This window comes from Propithecus coquereli, unplaced genomic scaffold (genome assembly GCF_000956105.1).
Source record: "Propithecus coquereli isolate 6110/MARCELLA unplaced genomic scaffold, Pcoq_1.0 Scaffold225, whole genome shotgun sequence".
In the NCBI taxonomy this organism is placed as follows: Eukaryota; Metazoa; Chordata; class Mammalia; order Primates; family Indriidae; genus Propithecus; species Propithecus coquereli.
Window position 1 is genome coordinate 107827 of NW_012147745.1, and position 25591 is coordinate 133417.

Genomic DNA, 25591 nt, shown 5'->3' on the forward strand with positions numbered 1-25591 from the left:
ATATACCAATATTTAAAAAAAATTGACACCAACTATCCCTTCTTGGTGGAAATTCACTTTGTGCCTGAAATGCATTTACAGTTAGTGCCCTTGGTACCTCGTAGTCCCGCTGCCTGGCTGCTGTGGCCCTGTTCATGTCTTCGGCATCCCTGACACGGTCAAGGGCCTGGTCAAGTGATTCCTGGAGGTCTGACAACTTCGCATTGTAGTCGTCCAGCTGCTCCAGGACGACAGGAAACAGAGAACGAGTGTCATTGTACAGCCGCTGCCAACTCTCAGCCTGGCTCAGCACTGGGAAGAAATGGAGACAGAGGCTCAGTGTGCGCTTCTCCCGTCTCATCCCATTCCTCCTGCATTCAGCACACTTGCAAAATCGTCAGGCCATGCCTTCTTTACCAATTGAGATTGAAACTATTGTTCACAAAAATAGCCCCACATTTGACATTTGAAGCAAAAAATGCTATTTTGTAGGCTTTGGCAGCCCCTGAATAACAGTCAGTTAGAAGACAGGTTTGTTAGTTTGCCCATAGAGATTATGTTTTATGTGCAGACCATGTCATTATACTCTGCGTATCATTACCTAAGTTATTGATCATTTTAACATGTAAAGAGGACCTGGATCTACTATAGTTTTTACTATTAAAACATAATCAAAATTATCTTGTCAATAGTAAGGCAAAAAGATGTTCATAACCACTCATTTTCTGTATTTTCTCCAGGCAACCATTTTTAGTTAGCTTTTTTAGGGGCGACCCAAACCATGTGAACAAGCCTGGGCTCACCTCCTTGAGGTGCGAGCCTGCATGGAAGGAGAGGCCCAGCCTTCCCGGCCAGCCCAGACACAGGAGTAAGCTCAGCCACAGCACAGGGAGCAGAGATGAGTGTCCAGGTTGAGTCCAGCACAAATTGCCAACTCATGAAATCGTGAGCAAATAAGTGGTCCTTCTTTGAGATGAGTATGTTTGGGGTGGACTGTTAGTCAGTAACCAATAACTGATACAGTGACCAAGTCATAGATTCGATATACTACTGTGGTTTGGTGCCTACATTCATCATTAAAGGAAATGTTAAATTTCCACGGATGGTTAAAAGCCATTAAAAGTCATTCGTGGCCCTCACAACAGGAATGTTGCTGGGCTGGCAGCATTTCTGCCTTCTCAGTAAAATTTCTCTTAATGTAGTTCTGGGAATTGGTTCCCCTTAGCCTTTCTTCTCCTGTCTTACATGTTTTCACTAAGTGCTGTAGCTTCCTTATGAGATCTCAGCTGTTTCTCAAGGACTCAAAATTGGGCCTGAATCTAAAAATCATAAAGTCAATTGTCCTGAATGATTCCCCGAGGCCACGTCTAAATTCTATATAGCTCTGAATATTGGGAACTGGTTGCTTTGATTAAATGTTGCCCTGCAGCTTGGTGTCCTCTCCTGGACCTACAAAGAGAGCAGACATATGTTGGATCAGGTACCAGGTGGATACACCTACGTTCATGGGCCTCGTCTGCCTCCTCGTCCACAAGCTCCCGCTGGTTGAGGAACGGCTGCCGGCGTCTAATCTCCTCTAGCATCTTCTCGGCCAACACCAGTTTCTCAGAGATTTCCTCAGGGTTAAGTTCCAGCTCCTCCCCATAATAGAGCATCTTGTTGTTGATCTCTGAAAGGAAGAACATGGTAAAACAAGGCAGCAGGGAGAGATGACTTGGCACTGAAAACACAGGGGAGTGAGGCTGGTGGGCAAAGGACGGCGCTGATCCTGAAGTGGAAAGGGAGGCTCATTCGGATGGCGTGCTGTGCTGGTCTTCACGCTGTGAGCGCCGGTGTCCGCGTCCAGTTCATCACATATTCCAAGGAGGAGAAAAACCTGAGGCAACCACTCTTCTCTGCTTCCCATGCGGTGTCTTCAGAATGGGAATTGGCTAATACAAAGCTTGCACTGCTTTCATCTTCATCTGGTGTCCACAGCGATTCGAGAATGTTAATATTTAACTTTAAGTATTGTGCCTTAATATTTAAGGCACACAAATCTAGGGTCTTTGATCAACACTTTATATAAAATACTTAACTTGGAGAAAATATTCAGAGATATAGCCTGTCATATGTAGAATGCGTTGGAGAATATTAATTACATTTTAGACAAAGATTTGACCAAAGCTCTAAGCCAAAATGAGAGCAAATTTTTAGTTGTCCAAATGAGTCTTTCTGATTGTTTTACAGACTAGATATAAAATAGGGGTTTGTTATAGTATGCTGAGAGCTCTTGCTCATTAGTATTTGTTTCTTGGCAGTTGCTATTTGACTTCTGCAGTATGACTACTTGTCGAGATGGGCCACCCTACTTATGAGTGGAGAATTTTAGAACTGGAGGGACTGCCGAGGCTCAAAGGGATTAGGTGACCAGTCTAAATGCTAGCAGAGCTGGGATGATTCTCTGACTCCCTCATGCCTACTACATATGATCAGAAGTGTGTAATTGTCACCTTGTCCTATGGCAGCTCTGGGAGGAAGCATTTTATCTTCCTGGCATAAATGAAATTGTGTGTCTATGGTTTACTATGATCTATGTGGTTGCCCAGACAAGATGGGTAAACAAACACCAGTATCCCATAAATCATACCAGGATAAAGCGTTGTATTTTATATGGATAATAGCTTGAAGGTCACCAGCAGATATTTTAGAGATGGTTGAGAGTAAGAAATAACATACAATTGGTGTCGTACAGCACTACGGAATTTTGAAGGAAGGGAGATAAATGGAGGAAGAAGTTTCTAATGCTATAAATATTACTGAAAGAGTTATAGGAATATTAAGATATGTTTAAAAAACAACTATGAAAAAATTAAACATTCATTTTTCAAGCAGAGTCTGAAATATTAACTCCTGAAATAAACTAAATAAAGATTTTTTTCCTTAACTCTAGCACTTGCAATGCTGAATTCTTTGACATTTTGATGCAAATATTGTATTTTACAATTTTGGCCTATTTTATTTTAAGCCATATGTGGTATAGACTAGAAAAAGCAAATAAAGACAATAGACAACAACATTTTTGTCTTTGGAGATTGTTCATACATTATTTTAAAAAGGTAAAAAATGATGGAAGTTATTGTTTCCATTTCCATTTCTTTTGTATTTTTTCATCCTTTCTCATGCGTAAAGGGTCAAACAAGAGGATTCAGATCCATTTCAAATGAAACATTTTAGAATCAAAATTTGAGTTACAACAGCAAAAGTGAATTATGGCTTACTAGGGTCCTGGCATTATTTGCTGCCTCAAGGGGCATTTATTTCTTAATGGGATGAGGTCATCTAATCTTCCAGGTTCAATCGTACTTTTTGAACAAATCAATAGTAACTCTAAAATGCTATAGGAAAAGAACATTTTATCAGTAAATGCAAGAGCATGAGATATGGGAGGGGATGTGAGGATGAGAGTGAGAAGTGTTTAAAATGCATACCATTTATTTTTATTGTTTATTACAGGCACCAAAGAAAATGTGGCAAATGATTAATCTTGGCTTTTTATACCCCTTTGCCTGGGATATGCCCTGACGGCTCAGTATAAAGCTATGAATCTCCCATGGTGGGTCCCTTTACTGCCGTTGTGCCCTGAGATGCACTTGCTGTTGTCATCCAGGCCTTAATATATAGTATAATAAAAACTACAGAAATGTGGATACCGGACCTTAGCAGACTCTAATCCATGGAAATGCTCTCTATCTTAGAACAAATGTAGTCTCCTGTTTTCTGTTGGTAAATTGCAGGCCAGCTTTTAGTGCACTATTAAGAGTCTTCAAGGTGCAACCTGTACTTCCGAAGTTAGAGCACAGATAAGTAAGCCTCCACGAGGGGAGGTACAATCTGTCACAATGCTTTAGGGCACAGACATCTCCCACAGCCCCCTCCCTGCTTTTCTTCTGAGCGGGGGACCTCCGAATGTTGCCTGCCTGGCCTTTGGGAAAAAGCATCATAGAAACAGCTTGTGAGGATTTGGATTAGCTGACAGTCTGTTGCTATTCTAAAGGCAATGTTTTCTCTGCAAATAACCGAGAAAAATCTGTGACTGTTACTCAACTCTGGCACTTTAGAAACACCATAGTATATAATCGCCTCTGCTGGAAAGGTATTCTGTCATTCCACTTCTGTGAAATGCCTAGAAACGGAATGATTTTATACCCCGATTCTCGAACACCAACAGATAGTAGGGATGAGTGCTCAGAAATCCCAGATAAACAAATGTGAAATGAAGATTTTATACAAGTTTAAACCTATATACTCTAACAGCAAGTTCCTGGCATTGTAAATACTAACATAGTTAGCATATAGTAAATACTAACACTGGCCATTGTTTTCACTATTGCTAATAACATAAGCGTTTCCTTGACATGAAGCTGAACCGGAAGAGAATATGGTTACCTTGGATTTTATCCCTCATATCATGGGCTTTCTCCACAAGCTCAGTTGCGTGGTTAATGGTGTCCAGGCTTTCCTTCTGAACCAGGTGCCCCTTCCTTGAGGCTTGACTTTCCTACAAATAATCCATACAAACACTAGATTAAGTTTATGAGAAAGGAACGTTGTATATGTGCTTGTGGGAGTGGGTGGGCGTAATGTATTCCATAAACATAAATGTTCCTGGCATGTGAAGGTTCTATAACATATAAAATTGTCCCAGAAATCATGCATGAAGGCTGAAGTGACGTCCAGTTTTAGAATCACAGAATGCTATAAAATAAGATGCTATCTTGTGTCACCAGTCACTGTTCAATCCTAACCAACTGCCTTTTGTACATGGTTTACCCTTTGAATTTTTACTGTATCTTGAGATGCCAAGCTAGGGACTTGTCCGTGTCTGCTGATCATTTTGACACTGTGCTGACAAAAGAGCTTAAAGATTCAAAGAGAAAACTGCGGGGAAAATAGGCAGACCTTGAAATGCACCATGCTCCCAGTGGCTCCTGGGTGGTCCAACCACTGCTGCATTGCCATAGAAATTTAAAGGATTACGCTCACTGGGCTAAATGCTGTTTTCAGTGCTTCATTCCAAATTCCCATCAACACCGATGGCACTTGTGTACAAATAACTGCTCGAGCAGGTTTGGCTCAGCAGTGAATGCAGCTCTTCTCCAAGAAGCTGATTCCATTCTCTCAACTTAGGAGCTTCTGTTTTCAGAACTCTTGAATAGTAGTTGTTGAAACTCAAGCCCAACTCAGATGTAGCTTCTGAAGAAAGGGTGTGTTGGGGTGTATATCCACGTGTGTGTTTCTATGTGCGTGGCCAAGGACAGAAGCTGATCTGAGAGCACAGAAATGGTTCAAGGCCAGGAAACTGCCCCGTATGCACAGCATGGGGAATATACTTCCTTTGGGATTAGAAACACTGATTCATGGGTTATATGCAAGAGGAGGAGGAGTTCTTCAGTCTGGCGTTTGCTAAATGTCCACTTGCCTTGTCTGGTGCTTCTTCAGCTCTGCTCTGTAATAAAGTGCCGCAGTATCTGAATTGGCTGCAGGCTGATCTGCCACACAGAGCACTGATAGACCCATCATACAGAGTCTCCCCAGGGTAGGGATGTGCCTGTTTCAAACGTCTCTCCTTTCATGCAGTGTTATACCCAGAGGATTATGCCATGATTTTACCTGGAATATTTTTACACTTCCCAAGTATAACCTGAGCAAGAGTGGCCGTCTAAGCTGGTCAAGGAAGAGAATGTAGAAATGGTATCATAGCAAACAGATGCCTAGAGGCCTTTTATCAAGCAAGTCACTCATCCCCTCCACACAAAGAAGTGCCACTGGATTCTTGAAGCTCCCTATGCAGTGGTGATATAGCCATTAGTCCCTTCATAAACTGTGGGCTCTTTGAATGGACATTGCCTTTGGAGTCATTGTGTTCCTTCCTTCAATTTCAGTCCTCCTCTTGGCTTGTTCTAATGCTTCCCAGAGAAACAAATTTGTGGTCATATAAAATTAGATGATGCATAAAATAAAATAAATCTTATTCTTGATGTCATTCCTCCTTGCTTTAAAAAAATATAGACATAAACATGCCAAACATTTAAAAATTTTTAACAAGTTGATCTTCGATCCAGTTTAAATTGAGTTATATTTGAAAAGCATATTTTTGACTTTGGCTTCATCCTTCAAGGAAAACCTCTATTGTTATTTCTGTGTCATTAAACTTATTTTTTAGACGGAAACTTTGAATTGGAGTGATGAAAGACAGCTGGAGAATGTCATACCTATAAGAAAACCTCTTCTTTCAGAAAAACACCAGAGGGCGCTGATATATAGATAGATGGATGGTTGGATGATAGCTAGCTAGCTAGATGGATGGATGTTAGATGATAGAGATAGATATTGACATACTATATGTAAGACTCAAGCAATGGCAAAGGGGAACATCCATTACTTTAAATTATAAAATCACCAAATATAATATATAATGATGCCTTATTTGAATGTTTTATTTTTTTCTGTAAATTTTCTTGTGGAAGGAAAATGATACGAGTACATGGTAAAACAGGAGTGCCTTGCTTTAAGAAACACTGGAATTAAAAAATTACCTTACAGTTCTAAACCAGTTGGTGGTTTACATTACAAATGGATTAGTCATTTACTTACCTCTCCAGTAACTTCTCTTTGTATATATTTGATATAAAAAGCAGCAAGAATTTTTTATAATATAGTACATAAAGGGTAGTATACCTAGAATATTAATTTTAAAAAATCAACCAGAGTAAATGAGGGTGATAATCAATATCTAGGGTGATCATATATTTTATTGTTTAAACTGGGACACTTTTTGTGAGTGAAACGGGGAACTTTTAGTAATTACTCTGGAACACAAGCATAAATAGGGGAAGTCCTGGACAAACTGATAGTTGGAATATCGGTATGCTATTTCAGAATTTGTTACAGTAATATATACTTCTGTGGGTTTACCTACCTCCTAAATATTAGTGACTTCCAAATACCTTTCCAGCTCTGATCTGTCCTCTCAGCTGCCCTCTGGGCATTCACAGAGTAATCCAGTCTGTATTTTCAGTCTTAGTCATCCATTTCTCCAAGACAGAGTTTCCTTCCTTGCTGCTCCTCACCTTTGATTTGTTACCAAGTCTTTTTGATTCCACTTGCTGATCTGGCCTCTCTTCCTCTTCTCCACTACCACTGTCTCAGTTCATCCCTGTTCTCTGCGAATCCTTTTCAAATGAAGGCAAGATAGCAATCAACTACTCTCTTGTCTAGACAACTGTGGCAGTCTCCTGACTACCCTGTCCTTGCAGTCTTTTTCTTTTTTGAGGAGAAGAAAAGAGAAGTTTATTAATTTGTCAGAGAATGAGGAGGCTGGCAGACTCCTATCTTAAAGTACCAGTATCCTGCTTCTGAGCAGAACTACAGAGCTTTTAAAGGTTTTGATTAATCCCATTTTAGGCTAAGACAATCTTATGACCTCCACCTAAACAATTCAGAGTCTTCGCTCTCCAGTCTTTTATCCATATTGCAGAGAAATGTTTCTGAAATGCAAATCCAATCAGCTCATTATTCTGGGTAAAGACTTCAGTGACTTCCAAAGTCCACAGGATGAAACCCACATGTTCCTGAGCATGGTGGGCAAAGTTCTTCATGATTTGGCCTCTAACAATGTCTTCACAATTATCTCCTGCTCATTGCCTTACAATTAATCTTCTGCAAGATCAAGGCCACAGTTCTAGTCCCAAGAACATACCTATTGTTTCATATCTCTCTGCTCTTATAGTACTTATCCTTCCCTTGGAAGCACTTGAGAAACTCCTAGTCCTTCTCAATACAGAGAAGGGTCAGTATTCACCTTCTCTGAGAAGACTTCCCTAATGTACTCCTGCTGAAAGAGCTCACGATTTCTTCCTTAGAGTAACCCTTTAGCCTGTACCATGCCTTTCTTATTAAATGCGGTGTCATAATTATATTTTTACATATCTATTTCCCTAATAGACTGTGAGCATCTTGACAGCAGGGCCTTATTATATTCATTTCAGTATCCCTAGCACCTAGCATAATAACTGTTATATACCAGGTGTTTAGCAATTCTTTTGAAATAGAAACATGTACAGCCATCCCTCGATATCCATGGGGAATTGGTTCCAGAACCCCCCCTTCCCTTTGGATACCAAAATCTGTGGATGCATAAGTCCCTTATATAAAATGGAGTAGTATTTGCACTATACCTATGCGTGTCCTCCCATATAATTTAAGTCATCTCTAAATTACATAAAATACCTAATACAATGCCTACATATCACTTCATTCACATGGATTCAACATAATACTCAGCATGCAGCAAATTCGAGTTTTGCTTTTTGGAACTTTGTGGAATTTCTTCTGAATAGTTTTGATCCATGGTTGGTTGAATCCATGGATGTGGAACCCAGGAATACAGAGGGCTGACTGTACTTATTTTCATACTGCCTTTTTGTCAGGACTAGAGATGAGGCTCAGACGCTTTTGCTGCTTGGAGTTAACCTACTTTCCTTTCAGTTTTAAAGATCTTTTTGCATCAGTGGATATGTAGGGAGCTTTTGCTGTGTTTGAAGGGTAGAGAGGAGGGCATGGATGGAAGGGGCGGTGAAGTGGAGGGGATGGTGCAGCACCCCCTGTGCCACCCTTGGAGACTGGGTCTTGTGACTGCAGGCTTTTCAGTGGACCTTTAAGACCGGATAGCAAATGGCAGCACTGAGATTGGGAGAGGGCCACATCTTCATCTCTGCTTGTAGCCCAGGACCACTCTGACCTTGAGCATTATGACTCTGGGAACACAGGAGAATGAAATCTCAGCATGGTCTTTGGTATTTTTGTTACAGACATGATCAGCAGTGGCAAGAGTGAGGCCCTTTGAGCATCAGCTGTTTGTGAACACAGATATGTGGGAATCCTTCAGGGGTTCCCAGAAGTGGGTAGTGGGAAAGGGTGGCAGGACATCCCAACAGTGTCCCGGAGGACTTAGATATGGAGGTTGGGACAAAACTAGTAACTATGTGAATTTAACTTGTGAGATTTAGGTCACATGAGATCCATGTGGCAGGAAGTCTGCAAACAGAGGTATCACTTGTCAGGTTCAAGAGGCAACATTACTCTGATATTTATCACTGTGAGAACACACAATGAAACCCTTCACTCGACTTAAAGTCAAGTATTAGTGGCTTTCTTGATAGGAGGCTTTCTAAGGCAAAGCTTTCCTTAAATCTTTCTAAGAATCAATCATGGACTTTTCTAGGCTAAGAGTTTGAAGGATGCTTGAGAAATCATTAAGACCAGTTTTGGGCATTTGTTTTGAAATGTTTCAGCAGGTTTCTGCACCATGAGGACTGTAGTCAGAAGAACAATATCTTCAATAAAAATAGATGGAAACAGCCCAGTGAAAGTTCCTAGCAGCTTTATCATCAACCTCCCACTTTGGTGGTCTCTTCTGGTTGCCTAAGAGCCTTTTCTACCGTGATGTCACTATCAAGTGTGGGTTATTTCCTCTCCATTATTAAAAGCCTGCATTTAACTTACATTAGAAGTGGGAAAAATGTACAACAAAAGGACCAGTAACTCTGTCTGAGGAGTTAATCTTGGTGAAAACATTTCCTCCAACGTTTTCTTGAAAATTCTTTCCTCAAGAAAGAATTAAGACATTTCTAGCAAGTTTCAGCCATATCTGATACCAAAATGAAGTAACAATGAGTTTTCACAAAGATTTCTTCCCTGGCGTTTCCTTTGAAACTTAAGAGATTTCACTGCTCTTCAAATGCTAGTGGTTGGATGAATATGCACCATTGCTCAGGAATGAGGCCACAATTTTCATATGCATTTCAAAGTAGATGACTCTTGTAAGGGTTCAGGTAGAATAATTTACATTTTTAGAAGCATACTTTCTTAAAAGTTTAGGAGATACAAGGTCAAAAGAGAATATCAGAGTAATTTTAACCTTTATTTTTGTAGAGCATGAGAATTGTTTTGAAAAGAACTTTGATAGTTTATAATGTCAAACACCTGTGTCTGAAAGCAGCCATTCCAAAGTACTGTGGCCAGCACTGGTGGAGCATCATTAGGGAAAAAAAAAATGTGCTAAACATTTTAATATGTTAAATATGGTGCCTTGTGACTTAGTTTGTAGTTTTTTGATTCATATGGAGGATGGATGGATATTTTTCCATTGGGCTGCTGGAGAGTGTATTGAATAGTCTCACACTGACTCTGCTCATGTTTTAATTTTTTTCTTGTTAATTTGTGACAGATTTTACAAATCATATTTCCCTTAATATTTTTCTTTGTCTAGATGGCTTTTTTTTTGTTTATTTGGTTGTTTTACTGGGTATTTGAAATTTTATCTTGTCAACTTTATTATCTCTTTTTTATTGTAATTCTCCGTACTGTATTTAAGCATACTGTTATTCCCATTCGAGGTTTAATAATTATTTAGTTATGTTTTCTTATGAGTTTGAGATTTATATTCTTTAATTTGCCTGGAATTTATTTTAGTCTATGGTGTAAAATGAAGGTCGGAAGTAATTTTTTCCTGCCAAAGAGCAAAATTGCTTTTTCAAAACAATTCTTTTTCCTTCTATTTATCATTTAATGCTGTGGTCCCCACCCCGCGGGCTGCAGACTAGTGCCAGTCGGTGGCCTGTTAGGAGCCAGACCAAACAGCAGGAGGTGAGCAGCCAGTGAGCAAAGCTTCATCTGTATTTATAGCTGCTCCCCATCACTTGCATCACCGCATAAACACTGGCCAGATCAGTGGTGGCATCAGATTCTCATAGGAGCATGAACCCTACTATAAACTGCACATGTGAGGGATCTAGGTTGCGAATTCCTTATGAGAATCTCATGCCTGATTATTAGCGGTGAAGCTGAGGCAGTGATGCTAGCACTGGGGAGCGGCTGTGAATACAGATTATCATTAGCAGGGAGGTTTGACTGCACGATAAATATTATGTGCTTGAATCATCACGAAACCATCCCCCCCTACCCCCTACGGTCTGCGGAATAAGAGTCTTTCATGAAACCAGTCCCTGGTGCCAAAAAGGTTGGGGGCCACTGATTTAATGCATCCTTTAGCCAACATTTAAATTTTATATTCTATATAATAAAGTTTATTTCTGGATGCTCTATAGCTCTTAGATGTAAAACGCTAAGCAAACAGCTGAATGACTATCCTAATTGAAACATACATCAACCATATTGACCAGCAGCAAATACACAGAAAGTTCTCCAGAAACATAGTTTTTCAAGAAATGCAGTGAAAATGGAAGCGATGGTGGAGAGACTGTGTTCACTTTCTCCACAGGTCTGGCTTTGATTTATTTTAAGGCACATAGGTCACTGCATTTTTTTCTGGGCTGTGTTAAGCCTCAGTTGTTTGTGACTAGGCAGGCTCACATCAGCTAAATCCGTTCTTTGAAGACTGTCCCAGAAACTGAATACAGACATACCTTTTCAGCTAATTCCTCTACGTCAGACAGAAGGCTTTTCATCGTGTTCTCAGCATTGTTGATTTGTATCTTTCTTAGGACATACTGGTTTTCTCTTTCTGACAATTTCGTCTGTGGAAAAATGTGTTTTGAAAATAATCAGTTGATGTGTACACCAGATTATTTCAACAAAAATATATACAAAACTCAGTGTAAGATGACTCAGAGTAAAATGTGAATCTCTCTTCTCAAAATAGTGGGGTCCAGAGGCCGCTACAGGCTGGTGAGAAGGGTGGGATCTGCAGAGGGGGCTGCCATTCCAGGAGCTCCATTCACCAGGATAGGGACGCTGGCCTGGGGCTGCACTGGCTGTAGGGAGAGAGCACCTTTTTCTAATATGAACAAGGGCACAATATAGGCTGGTGGTGGCCCTGGGTGTCTGAGCTTTAAAATTTCAACTTGATCAGGCCTTGGAAGTGCTGATCAACTCATCAGGATCAATGTAAATAAGGTTTAGAAATTCACTTTCTTCTTTTTAGTGTAAAAAGAGAAAGTCTCTGTATTTCAGATCACTTGCTTCCTTCTTTTGCATTCTCAAGGACTTTGGTCTAAATGTAACTTTACTCAAATTACTTTGGAGTATGCCCTTCAATTCTGGCACTGACCTCCTGTCAGCTATAATGATACCTATCTTGAGATTGTGCCTTTCAGGAAAGAGGATTTGAGTGCTATGAAGAGGCCTAAATCTGAGTAACTCCCCTGAGAATTAGTGCCCTCATGTGTCCAAATAGGTGAGTTAGGACAAGAATAATTCCTAAGTTTAGAATAAAGGGCTCACTAAGATTCTATCCAGGCTAGAATTTTATAATTTTTGTTTTGGTTTACACTTTACATATTTGACCAATTGCTGTGGATATCATTTGCTCTTCCAAAAAGTAATGAGTCTTACTATGCCAGATACTGTTCTAACTTCTCCACATATATCAGCTTATTGAATTATTCAACAGTCCATGAAACAGATACAATAATTATCCTCAATTCCAGATGAGGAAACTGAAGAATAAAGAGGTTAGATAATTTACCCAAGGTCACATAGCTAGTAACTGCTAGAGCTGGGCTTTGAACACAAGCAATCTGGTTTCAATGTCTGTGTTCTTAATCATTATGCTAGACTGACTAATAAAGTAAAACAATGTGCTGGTATTAATTCTATTGTCCTCTCAGCTAACTAAAATATTATTGTTTTAAAAAATATTTTTGGTTGTGATAGAAGCCTATGATTTAGGGGGAAAGAAAAGTCTTTAAATTTAAATGTATAGGACCTTTATACAATGTCCCTCTGTATCTGTGAGGGATTGATCCCAGGACCCCCTTTGGATACCAAAATCCATGGATGCTCAAGTCCCTGACACAAAATGATGCAGTACTTGCATATAACCTATGCATATTCTTCAGAATACTTACTAATTACTAATGGTTAGTAATTATTTATAATACTAATGCAATGTCAGTGCTATATAGTTATTAGACTGTTTTTAATTTGTATTACTTTTATTATTATATTGTTTTTAAAAATATTTTTCATCTGTGATTGGCTGAATCCAAGGAAGTATAGTCCGAGGACACAGAACCCACGGGTACACAGGACCAACTGTACTACTACTTTTCACTGTTGGCTGCCTTTAACTTGTTTATTAACCGGTAAACCTATGAGGAGAAACAAGGCGCATGTGTATGTTTGAGTGTGTGAGTGTGTGTGTGTGGGTGTGGGAAAATGAAGAGAATGTGTGTGAGAAAGAAATGAGGAGGAGGGGAGAAAGAGAGAGAGAGAAGGATGCTTCTAGAGGAACCCAAAACCTTACAAACTGAGGCTAAGGTAACGACAGCCTTGTGGTACCATCTGTGGTAATGACTTGGACAACTGTTATACGGCTTCGCCAAGGAATTAAGAGTGTTTCTCTTCTTTCAATAGTTTTGTACATAGATACTAGTATTTTAGTCATTTCATTTTCCATATAACCTCTTTTACAGATGGCAGCTCTTGGTTTGGACTGAAGCTCATGGTTATGATCTACTTTTCATCATTTCCCATGAAATTATTTATGTTATATCTGTTAGACCTACGGGTCTAACAATCTGTCATACAGCGATGAGACTCAGATACAAAAAAGGCATAGGAGGAGTTGGTAGAAACCAGAGTGAGAATGCCGGCGAAGGTACAACATCCTGCATACTTTGAGGCGGTAGATGGTGGCGTTCATTTCATTCACGTGCCTGTGGGCGGCGGCCCCGGACGACAAGCTCAGCAGCCCGGATTTGCCTTCCTCGATGGAGAGCGCTGCGAGCCGCAGGTCATCGGTCAGGTCCCAGACGCACTTGTCACAGCCTGGAGGTGAAACAGGTATGCCATTTCTTCAGAATCAAAAGTCGCTTTAAGTAGATCGTGAATGTGTACTTCCTTGGTTAGTAGCATTTTTATTTTTGTTTCCTGAGGAGCTGTGATTCTATTCTTGTCAGGCCTTGGTCTCTTGCTTGGGTGCCAGCTAGTGAGGGTGGCTGTTTGCTGGACACCCCTCCTTTCCTGTTAGCTTTCCTCAGTCAGCATTGGGGGGGCGGCTAGCACAGCCTTCCCCTCACCCCGCGGAGGGCTCGGCTCCCCCCAGCGCCCCGCCCCTGTGCGGATGAACACTTTAGCACAAGGAGGTCCGCGAGGCGTCACTGTGAATGTCGCTCCCCCATACCTGGTAATGGTGCCAGCGGTCAGGCTGTACCTGGGCATGTGGGGAGGCGGGTGACACTTCTCAATGCTCCTTGCCTTTCACATTTGAGTTCCTCTGACCACTGTCCTCACCCCTGGGACCCAGCGCCCTCCTGTGACACACTCGGAAGGATGGCACACCGTGCTTTAAGACCTGTCTTGACCACCTTTTGCAATTCGCCTATCCCCAATCTCGTTCCCTCAGACTGTACTTTATTTTAGAAAACTGATAAAGAAGACTGGAGTGTTAATGGTTGTTAATATGTTAATTTGTTATTTGTAATTTAACATGGTCTTACTTACACGCTTTCTCAAGGGAATGAGTCCCCAGCCAGCACATTAGGCTGGTGGGGGAGATGCTTAGGGCCAGCCAGGCATCTTGATGTCCTTAAATTGACCTTGCCTAGGAGTCAAGGTGCCCTATTCCATCAGTGGGGAACTTTGCCACCTTGTACCTAACATCCTATGCCACCTTCTAAGATGTTATTCACTGGTAATATCAATCTCTCCTGCTCAGAGGGACAGAGAGACCAAGATACTTTTGTTTGTGGGAGGGATAACTAGTGTTAAAATAGTCTTTAAATCAAAGGTTTTGTTTCCAGTATAACTGTTCATGATTTGATGGACCAAGTGACCATGATTTGATGGAGGCAGCTCCATTTCGTAAAGCCTGAATATTTCATAATATTTCTGGTCCCACTTCCAATTTGGAGTGACTTGGGAAAAGCCACTTAAATCTCTTGGTATCTTAGTTTCCCCAGGTGTTGTAAAGCATTGCCTGTGTGTCATATTATCTGAACACATGAAGAGACAATATAAAAAAAGGAGTGAAAAACAGCTCTGTCATTGGGAGTTGTTTCTAACTTTGCCTTTACCCATTAAGTAAGATGCTAAATGTAAAGGCTTGATAACATAAGTTTTCTAAAATAGAGCTGTGTAAATGTAAACCACCTATTTTCCAATTGGAATCAAGTGGACCACCAAGTACTTTGCGCAGGGCCCATTTGGCTGAGAGGCAGACAGGGTTAAATCCAGGGGTGGGACTCAGCAGTTTCTAGAAAACGACATCGCAGAGCTCTTCATAATCCCACACCTGCAGCACATTAGGGAAAGTGGGGTTAGTCAATCATGTACTGTTATTTTTACTTATGGTTGGGCAGTCCATGCCTGTAGGGGGTTCAAAACCTTCTTCCAAGCATTCTCCGGTTACGCTGTCACATGGGCCTCCCCCGCAGTTGCACACTGTGGGAAACAAAAACAAGAGATCAGGGATTCATTTCTTAATGCTTAAAATATGGCAATATTGTCATGGTTTCTAGAAATGTTAGCAATTCCTCAATTCTTCAATGGAGATTAATTAGATTCTTCCTTAAGACTTTGTGGAATCTATGATATAGCTATTCAGCCCCTCACTCACTTAAGCCCCAGCCCAGGGAGATTTTCACAGCTGACCCTGGGCAAAACTGAATTTAAGTTTTCTAGGATTTCTCTCCCAACTGTTTGGGATTCTGACATGACAGTGCAATTGCTTTAGTCCAAAAAAATCCTGGTATGTTTCACAAGGAACTAAATGACCACTGGGCTCATCGTTCAACTTGAAATTGAAAGCCATCCCTTCATTGCAGACTCATCCTCCAGTTAAATCTAACTCCAACGTTGATCGCTGCCAGGTGTGAGGGGGGAGCAGCCCAGCGAGGGAGAGTGAGGAGGCCCAGGAGCCATTCTTGGCTCCCATGGTGCTTGGTCCTTGGCAAGGCAGACTCCAAACCTCCAAATGATAGCTATCAGTGGGAGGGCTAGGAATACTGTTGTGGAAAGAATTAGGAACGTGTTTACATGAATTTAGAAGACCTGAGACTCCATTATTCATCTACTGATGATTTTCAATAATGCCTCTTGGAAAAAATAAAAACAAAAACCCAATCTCATCAGACTGTTCGTTTTCCACTGACTTTCTGTGTGGGAATTCATTTGTATTAATAATATTTAAGGAGAAATTACTTAGCTATCTGTGCTAGCAATAGGCTGAAATGGAATTGTGAATTTTCCCCACTTCTTAACTGTCTTTACAGAATAATCATAAAAAATCAGCTTCATGGGGACATCCATTTATTACATTTCAGCTGTTTAATGTTCCACAAAATGCAGATTTATTAAACCATTCAGCAATAAAGATCATGCTTTATTGCTTCTTGTGTTAGCTTCTCTTTGAAGTGTGAGCTGCATCTTTGAAGTTTAAACACAAGTTTAGTAAATGTTTGGAGAATCGGGATGTTCACCTTTCAGGCTTTGCTTTTGTCAACACTCTTTCTGATGATTGCTTTCTTCCTCTGTGTTCTGAGCAGACACAGTGCTCCTTCCTTCCTGCCACATTCTCAGTGTCATGCCTCTGCACACATTGCTTTCTTGCAGACCTGTTTACTTTTATTGTGACTTCTGCAGATCATACGCATTCCCTTTTCAATTTTAAACTCTTCACTTCCTCAATCTTTTCAAGTGGGAATTTGTTTCGGAGAGGATTTTTTATAGAAGCAGCCCACAAGAGCAAAATACCTTTCTCTCTCTCTACCTCCCCTCAAAGTCACGTAAGAGTAAAAAATACTCAATCTCAGCCTTCCTGTTCTCTTAGAGAAAAGCAATTTAACTTCACTTCTGAGGAGCTTCACTCTGTGTAGCAAATGGATTGGAGAAATCATGATTAAATTTTTACATTTCAGTCTAACTCACATCTAGGAATATTTCTTATACTATTCTTGAAATATTTACTCTGAGAATTTGAGGAAATTCAGGGGTGGGTTGCTAATCTATTTCACGGAAATGTCAATTTTACCAAACATAACTGAAAGAGGAGATACAACGTCCAGAATAAGGAAACTGATGTGAATCATGCAAGATTTCATTCGGTCCTCTGGTCAATGATAGGTAATTCACAGAAATCTGATTTATTACTTTGATGAAAATTGGAAGGATATGATAAGACAAAAGTTCATTTGTGTTAATGTCTCCTAGTTCATTCTACCCATGAGCTAGGTTACATTAGGAGCCTTGGTAAAAATTTCTATCCCTAGTGAGTTTGGATATACATTCCTGAGAATGTACATTGCCCTGGAAAAGTGACAAGAAGGCACTTGCAATATTTCTTAAGATAAATTCTTCATGTAAATTCAGTATTAACAGAGGGCCTTGCTGGCCAGGCAGCTGGCTCAGTATTTATAGTACTGTACCTGCACAGTTCTTGGCTATCCTGGCATCCCCATAGTAGCCAGGAGCACAGCGTTCACACTTGAACCCAGTGGTGTTGCGTAAGCAATTTCTACACTGGCCAGTGACTTCATCACAATCCTCAAAGATCAGATTGGGATCTGAATTTCCACTGCAGTCGCATTTCTTACAGGTGCTTCCAACGAGTAAGGGGTTTCCATAGTAACCAGGAGCACATCTGAAGCGGAATATCACACGTTTAAACATTTAGCATCCATACTTTCTCTCCCTTTTTATCCTCTTTCCTGCATAAAAGAAAGGTATAGTGAATATTTGCAAATTGCCCTCCTAGAATCCATTCCCACTTTTGCATCTTTCTAATGGGGCCAGACTTTGTTTTTAAGAACCCACCCCTTCTCCATTGTGTTGTAGGCCAGTCACTTCAGCCAGGTCTGCAGTCATAGGAGTGTCTGGATTAGACTAGCGTATGGGCATTTTTGGTTATCTCAGGGAATGATGTGCACAGCTGGCATATGATGAGTGGAACTAGAGATGCTAAATGTCCTGCAATGAGATGCATGCAGATCTCAGGGTACAGCTGGAACATGTTCTGGCCAAAATGTTAATAATACCTCTGTTGAGAAATGTTAGTCTAAATCTTAATTTGTCTTGCAACAATGAGTTGTTCAAGTAACTAAGCCTGAGCCAGTCAGTACCCGGCCAAATGGGATTGGCTCAGGAGGGATTGAATTGGAGTGTAGCTCAAGGCTGTTGTTTGAGGGTCATGGACTCACATTCTCTTCGATTTTGGATGAAGAAAGAGGCAGTAGGTAGCACTCTTAGCTGCTGGCAGTCACCTTGTGACTGAGCAAAGCCAGTCTGGAGACGAGGCGGATGGCGGAGCTGATGGTCCACAGATAAACACAGTTGGAGCCCAGGCTGCCACTCTCCTGAATGTTTTAGATACGTCAGCATTTACTGCGGGGAGAGCCAGTGCCGATGGCCATGCTGGCTGGGCCCTTAGCAAGGGAGCCCAGCCGAGTTGGAGAGTAGATACTGAAGTCCATCCAGCCTTTGCTCTCCGTGCCAAGCTGGGCTCTCTAGGTGGAGCTGCCTCTGCTGGGAGGAGGAAATGCCTTTCTCTACGTTTCCCAAAATTGCCCTGTGGGCCAGCAAGGGCCCTGCTGTGAGTGGTGGGACTACAGTCCTCATCCAAGGGGGCAGCTGTTACCAGGCTCCAGTCAATTGTTGCCAGACCACAGCTTTGAGGGAATGAAGGACTTGTGTTGCCAGATCTCATTTCGGAAGAAAAAAGTAGAAATTTGGATTTTTATGTGAAATTGCAATTTTTAAAAGTTGGCTCAAATTTTGTAAGAATACTGTACAGGTCAAGCTACACATGTTTGCTGATTGTGGACTCTCTTTTGCTGTGGACCCTAAACTAGTGTGGAAGAAGGGCTACCTGGAGCTGAAGACACTCTGGGGCTCGCTGGAAAGAACATGTGGTGACACCGCAAGGGGACAGAAGGTCTGGCAGAGGAGTTAGTTCTGACGTGCGAAAGAGAAAAAGAGAGAGCCGGCAAGGGTGTTGAGAGTGATGGGCACGGTGGTGGAGGGAGCCGGCTCTGGCCTCAGGGTCAGGGTGGACTGCGGCTGGAGCAGGCACACGGGGTGGGTGCGAGGGCCTGGGCTGGGGCGTTGGCCTCGGGAGTGGAAAGGAAGGGAGAGCTTTCCAAGAAAATCAACGTGCCCTGGCCAGTAATAATAAGACACTACATTTTTTAAAGGCTTCCCTTTAAAGTAAGAGAATCATGATTCAGAACATTTGAAAAACAGAAATGAAAAAAATCACACTTGTAACCCCGGGAACCCCGACAAAATCACTGTCGACATTCTGTGTACGCTTTTCCAGCCTCTTTTCTCATGTCTCATTTTTTTGGTGTAGTTGTAGTGATGGTGTATGTTCAATCTTTACACTCTTTACCTGCACTGTCTCTCACGGCTTCACCTACGTGAGTTAATTTAGCTGCCACAGACACCTGGGAGGGAGGCTACACAGGCCTGGCATTCTGAGGCTGACAGGCTACTTCAGTTTTCCAGGGCCACAGAGCTAGAAAGTCATGGTGCAAGGTCCAAACCCTCTGACCCTGATGTAGTTTCCTTTGCTCCACCCTGGATCACGCTGCTGCTGCTGCTGTGAATGAATGAGTGAATTCATCCAACAGAGGGGCAATTCATGTCCATTTTATGTAAGGCACAGAGGGAGACAGGAAGAGGAAAAACACATAGCTCATGCTCTGAAAGAGCAGGAAATGAATTAAACACAATTATACACAATATCATGAATGCTAGAAATCAAGGTCTATGAAAAAGATGAGGAGGATGAAGATAAGTTCTACACAACCCACAAAGAGACACTCCAAGAGGAAACGTTCAATGAGTTTTGTTATTCACACTTTCTCATGTCTTTGCACCTCAGGTTTATAGGCCCTCCGGTGAGCAAGCCAGCATAAATTATTCCTCAGTGGAACACGTAGCTGGATTGAATTTCTATCCTTTGTTGCAGTTCACCAAACAGAGAATATTAAACTCTTAGGCCCATGAAAATGAGACTCAGATCTACCTCCTCAATGAGTACTTGGGAGCCTAGAGGTCTGGGAGTAAAGGGAGTTGCCCAGATACCAGTGACTTTCTTTTCTCCATTTAAATCCATTGCATTTGCTCTTTGTATGTTATCCCCTGGTCTTTCACAAGAGAAAAACCAAATACTCTAGTCTGCAAGTTGGAATCTCAATCACAGTGGAAACCTACTTTGAATTACTCTGAGATTAAAGAAAAGTTTTTGGTGGTAGGTTCAGTGGCAATGCTGAAGCTGTAGTCCAAAGTCCAGCTTCTACACATTTTACAGAATGAGCATACAAAGATTTACTTATGATATCCCCCAACAAACACCTACTTTTATAGATAAGGAAGCTGGAGGGCAGAGAAGCTAAATGACTTATTCATTGCTGCATGCCCCAAACCTCTGTGGGACTCCAGGCTTAATGCTCTTTCCACTCCACAAGTTTGGCATTAATAAATTCACTAATAAATACATTAATGATTATAACAGTTGAATAATCAAATGCTAGTTATGTGCCCAATCCTGCCCTCAAAGAGATAACAGCAAATTTACAAAAGGATGAATACTTGAATTTAGAGCCAGCATTGGATCCCCAATACCCAGTAGTCTGTTCTTATTTTTTTCTTCCATAATCCCATTTCTACTTCTATTAATGACTTGATCCATCTAGGGAAAATAGAGCTGATAAGTTTACGATGCAAATGAGAGGACTATGGCATAAGAACTTTGTCATTTCAGTTAGTGATCATATTATATGGGCAAAATGGAAAACCAAAAGATATATTCTTTGGAAAAAATTGAGGATTTTGACCAAAAGCTATTGCTGGGGGAATGTTTGGAGCTCCTCTCCTCTCCTCTTTCTTGATTTCTGCTCTTCCTCCCAGGGCTACACAGCTGTTGCTGAATGGCTTTATCAAAGGTACCCAAACTCCTGGCCTGAGTGGCACAGAAACCTTTCTGGGAGGGGTGTCACTCTGTAGATGTCATTGGCATTAAATAAGATGATGTAAGAAAAGGCACTTGTTGCAAAGTGTGCCATAAAAATGCTTTCCACTTCTTTATGAGAGACTGGGAAATAAGGCTAGGAAAACATAAGTAACCCATTGAAGGTTGCAAGACAAGAATCCAGAAGTGGGGCAAGGTAGGGAGTGGGGAGTCGTAGAACTCTATGCAAGTAACAGAGCTGATAGCTTAAGTTTGAAAAACTTGATACTTTCAGAGAAAATTAAACTAAATCCCTGCATCACAGTAAGCCTCAATAAATGTTAGCTGTCTCTTCCTCTTCTCCCTTGTTCTTCTTTTCCAAATCAAGGCCATCATCAAAATCATTACTATTGTCAGCAGCATCACCTCTGTTGGTACTACATTCTGCCTGTCCTGTTAGGGGTTTAAGATCCCTAACAATGGGACACTGAAGTATTGAGATTGTATAAGTTTATCAACTGAAAACTGGATTGAACATCAAGGGTCCTGGGTTTTAGTTTTGGATTTCATTGTGTGACCTTAGATTAAGTCTCTTCATGGCTCTGAATCTCAGGTTCCTCATCTTTTTCTGAATGAATTCATTTTATTACATATATACTACTATATACATTTTTTTTGGGGAGGAGCCGGTGAGCTCCTGGACAAGGATTTTTTTCCTTTTATTTTTAGTTGACACATAATAATTGTACATATTAATGGGATACAGAATGATATTTTGATACATGTATAAAATGTCTAATGATCAAATCAGGGTATAGTTTAGAACATTTATCATTTCTCAGTGTTGTGACCATTCAAAATCTTCTCTTCCAGCCTTTTGGAAATATACACTAAATTATTGGTAACCATTTCACCGTGCAGTGCTATAGAACACTAGAACTTATTCCTCTCCTCTAGCTGTAACTTTGCATCCATAAACCAACCTTTCTCTATCTTTGCATGCCCCCTTAACCTTCCCAGCCTCTAATAACCAGAATTCTACTCTCTACTTCCAAGAGCTCTTTTTTTTTTTTAGCTCGCACATATGAGTAAGAACATGCAACAAAAATATATGGATTGCTTCATGAATTTTCATGTCATCCTTGTGCTGGATGCCATGCTAATCTTCTCTGTATCATTCCAATTTTAGTATATGTGCTGCCAAAGTGAACACCTCATCTTTAAAATGTACTTAATTGTGGAGTGAGCTGGGATGAGAATGAGAATTGCAAAACTCCTTCTATAAGGCTTGCGCATTTTGTGATTATTTGCAGTAAAAGAGATCTTCCATTTCCATTTCCAACTTCTCTTCAGCCAGAGGGCTTTGACTTGACTCAGTCAATTCTGGGTCACCCTTTTCCATTTTCCTGGTATGGGGTGGGAGGTGGGGGTGCTAAACAGGGCAAGAAATGACAGACTGTCTTCATTACATCATACCTTTTTAAAAGGAACATTGAAAGGACTGTTGTTTTCTAATTAAGAAAAAAGCATTACTTCAACAAATATAGCTGAGTGCCTACAATGTGCCAGACACTGTGATGGGGGAAGCCTGGACAGACAAAGGACAAGGTGCTGCTTCTGTCAAGGTGCTCGTAGTTTAACAGTAGAGACAAAAAAGTCTTTGTGTGATTTTGGGCAAGTGACAAATTCTCTGTGTTTCTTCCTCTGTAAATAAGGATGAAAATGGTACCCTGTAGGATTTTTTTTTTTTTTTAAAGGCTTAAATGTTTCAGTGTCTGTGAAATGCTTAATAATAGTGCCTGGCACACCACACAGTAAGCACTCAATAAATATTAGTTATTATTTTATTATTGTTATCATCGTGCTCATGGTCTAAATACCATATGACATGATAAGCTCTCCAGCTGATCTGTTGGATTTTGGGAACAGCATGCCCAATATATGGAGTTTAAAGTGTGAGGTGGGAGAAGCACGTTTGGGAAGAAAGACAGGAGGGGCCAGAGCCGGCTAAGAATCATGGACCTGATAATTAGGACAAGGCAGGTGGGTATGTTTGAGCTGTTTTACATGGTACCGTAAGACGTAGAGTGGGAAAAACATGTTTTATGTTTCAGATCAGTGATTCTCAAATTTGTATGTAGTATGGATCTCTTTTCATGGAAAAACATTTTCATAGAATACCCCTTCCAGTGTTCATTTAAATTATCTTTAAATATTTCAAACATAAAACTAGGTGGAAACTTCTTATATCTATGGCTTTTGTATGTCTTGAAAACCAAAGCAAATTTCCAAATAAAACATAAACAAAACTACAAAACTAATCAAATTAAAATAAACATTAATTCAAGACAAAGGATTATGTTGTCTTGTTGCAACCGAATGGCCACTAGCAACCTGATGCAGCAGAGGATTGTCTGAGTCCAGCATGCATGTCCTGCCATGTGCTATGTGGTGACTCATTCCTCTCACCGACTTTCTTTCTGGAATCTCTAGTTTTACAGCTTGCCTTGATGTCATGCCATTCAACCTCCAATTGTCTGCCATGTGTCACTGACACACCATCAACCCTGTTATTTTCTCCCCGGCATTGAGGGACATCTCCCTTTGTTATAAAGTGATACTAACGTCTAGAGCATGTTTCAATGAATGTTTTTCTCAAGATCACCATTGAAATTAAACATAAAGTTGAGGAAATATTCACTGAGCACCCATGAACCTCCATGAAAATTTCTGAGGACACCAGGGGTTTTTAGGGCACAGTTTGAGAAACACTTCTATTATGTGGGTATGGTACTGAAGGTTAAAGTAGAGCAGTGGTTCTCAAAGCAGTGAGAGCCATGGTGCATGAGAATTCAACAGGAAGTCAAAACATAGGGCCTGGGCCTCACCCCTACATGTTCTTTTTCAGTGGGTCGTGGAGGCGGGGTTCAAGGAAAGCTTAGGAATCCAAAGGGTTACAGAAGACACTTAGACACAGTCAGATTTGAAAACCACCACTGGCTTAAATAATCTCTAACTACAGAAAGACCTAGAGTATTCTTGGTTTGGACTAACTTTTGCTTTTGTTTGAAATAGATACTCATACAAACCAGCTGCATATTTTGAAAAACTCTTGTGGAGAGGTCAAAGTTCACAAATACATTGAAAACATAGATTAGATGCTCAGATAACTTAAGCACTTGGCTGTTAAACTCAAAATAGAAACCCTTCTCTCATTCCCAGGGTCTCACACAAATCAAAAGCAGCAAAGGCCACCTCCTTTTGGGTGATCTGGCCCCTCTGGCTATTTCCTTAACTGCAAAATGACAAACTATAACTTCTCAGGGTGGTTGTGAGGATGACAGATGAGGAATGTAAAGAAACAGAGATATGAGAGGTAATCAATAAATGTCACTATGTAGTTCAAAGCCATGATTTCTAACTAAGGAAATGAAGATTCAGGGAAATGAGCCGACCGTCCCCAGCACACATCACCAGCCAGTGGCAGAAGCTGGACAATGACCACAATGACTCGCACTGTCACCAGTTAATCTTTATTGAGCATTTATGAAGTGCCAGGTGCCATACTAAAAACTTTGCAGTATTACCTCACAGCAGTCCTGTGAACTGGGCACCTTCATTTTTCCACTCTGTAGAAGTGGAAACTAGCACTTAGAATGGACAGATAACCTGCCCAAGAGGATCACAAAAGTGGAAAGAGCTGAGATGCAAACTCAGCCAGGCCCATGCAAAATCTAACACTTACTTTCCTACCCAAAGTAGTGCTCTTTCCTGGGTCCTACTATTGCAGGGCCAGAACCCTACCGTTTCAGCACCACGTCTGACCCAGTCTCACTGGGTAATGGCAGAGCCCGGGAGCCTCCCATGTAGGCCAGGAGATTTATCATCTGCAATCCCATGTGGCGGTGGGCATGCTGTCCTGTGCTGGGCTGGGGGGCCATTGTCACTGACAGAACCCTTATCTGCACCCCTGTGTTATTTTGCAGGACCGTGCCCTTAGGGCCTTAGGGCAGGTGCTATTTCACCTCTGGGAGGCTTTGCATTTGGTCAGCAGGGCTCTATTTAGGGCCATTAACGCCTCTCTCACAGCCAGGGGGACACCCATTAGCAATACACCATCAGACTAAGCTGAGTTGAGTCTGAGGAGTAAAAGCTCAGTCCTGGCTGATTAACAAACGTCTCAGACCTCCACTGAGCCAGAAAATGAGTAAATCAGGTGCCTCATGTTCCTGTGTCCTCAAGTAAGGAAATACAGAATAAATGTGTCACAAACATTAATCAGCTCAGAGTAATCTGATCATCTCTGTCCTCCCTCCCTCCTAATGGATGAAATTCATGTGGGACCTCAGCTCTCATTTTCCCTCTTACGGCAAAAAATAAAATAAAAAAAGAAATCTCATAACCCTTTAGTGAAAGAATTATCCACATTTTGCACATTTATTAATCATCATCATAATAATGCCTCTGAGTGTGGAAATTTCCTCTGTCCCACAGACACTGTGGCTTTTTATTGTTTGTTTATTTTGGAACTACTCTTTGAGAGATAGAGAGGGTTCTCTTTGGAAGCGAGATTGCTCATAATTTAAGGTTTACATTTCAAGCCCAGGCTGAGTTCGTGAGCTCCCTCAGGGCCGCGGGAGTGTGTGGTTGCTGAGGTGA

General features: G+C 41.1%; 1 protein-coding gene across 2 annotated transcripts in view; it reads right to left on the reverse strand.

Moving 5' to 3' along the window:
- Positions 1 to 25591, reverse strand: part of LAMA4 (laminin, alpha 4) — a 132589-nt gene that overhangs the window by 60220 nt on the left and 46778 nt on the right. Inside the window, exons 6-12 of one of the 2 annotated variants that reach the window (XM_012645091.1) lie at positions 17409 to 17623; positions 15352 to 15426; positions 13661 to 13812; positions 11448 to 11558; positions 4408 to 4519; positions 1481 to 1648; positions 98 to 291 (exon numbers count right to left, since the gene is read on the reverse strand). In XM_012645091.1, coding sequence (XP_012500545.1) covers positions 98 to 291; positions 1481 to 1648; positions 4408 to 4519; positions 11448 to 11558; positions 13661 to 13812; positions 15352 to 15426; positions 17409 to 17623 — 1027 coding nt within the window. Of the gene's footprint in view, positions 1 to 97; positions 292 to 1480; positions 1649 to 4407; positions 4520 to 11447; positions 11559 to 13660; positions 13813 to 15330; positions 15427 to 17408; positions 17624 to 25591 lie in introns of both variants that reach the window. The other variant, XM_012645090.1, reaches the window with a different exon arrangement.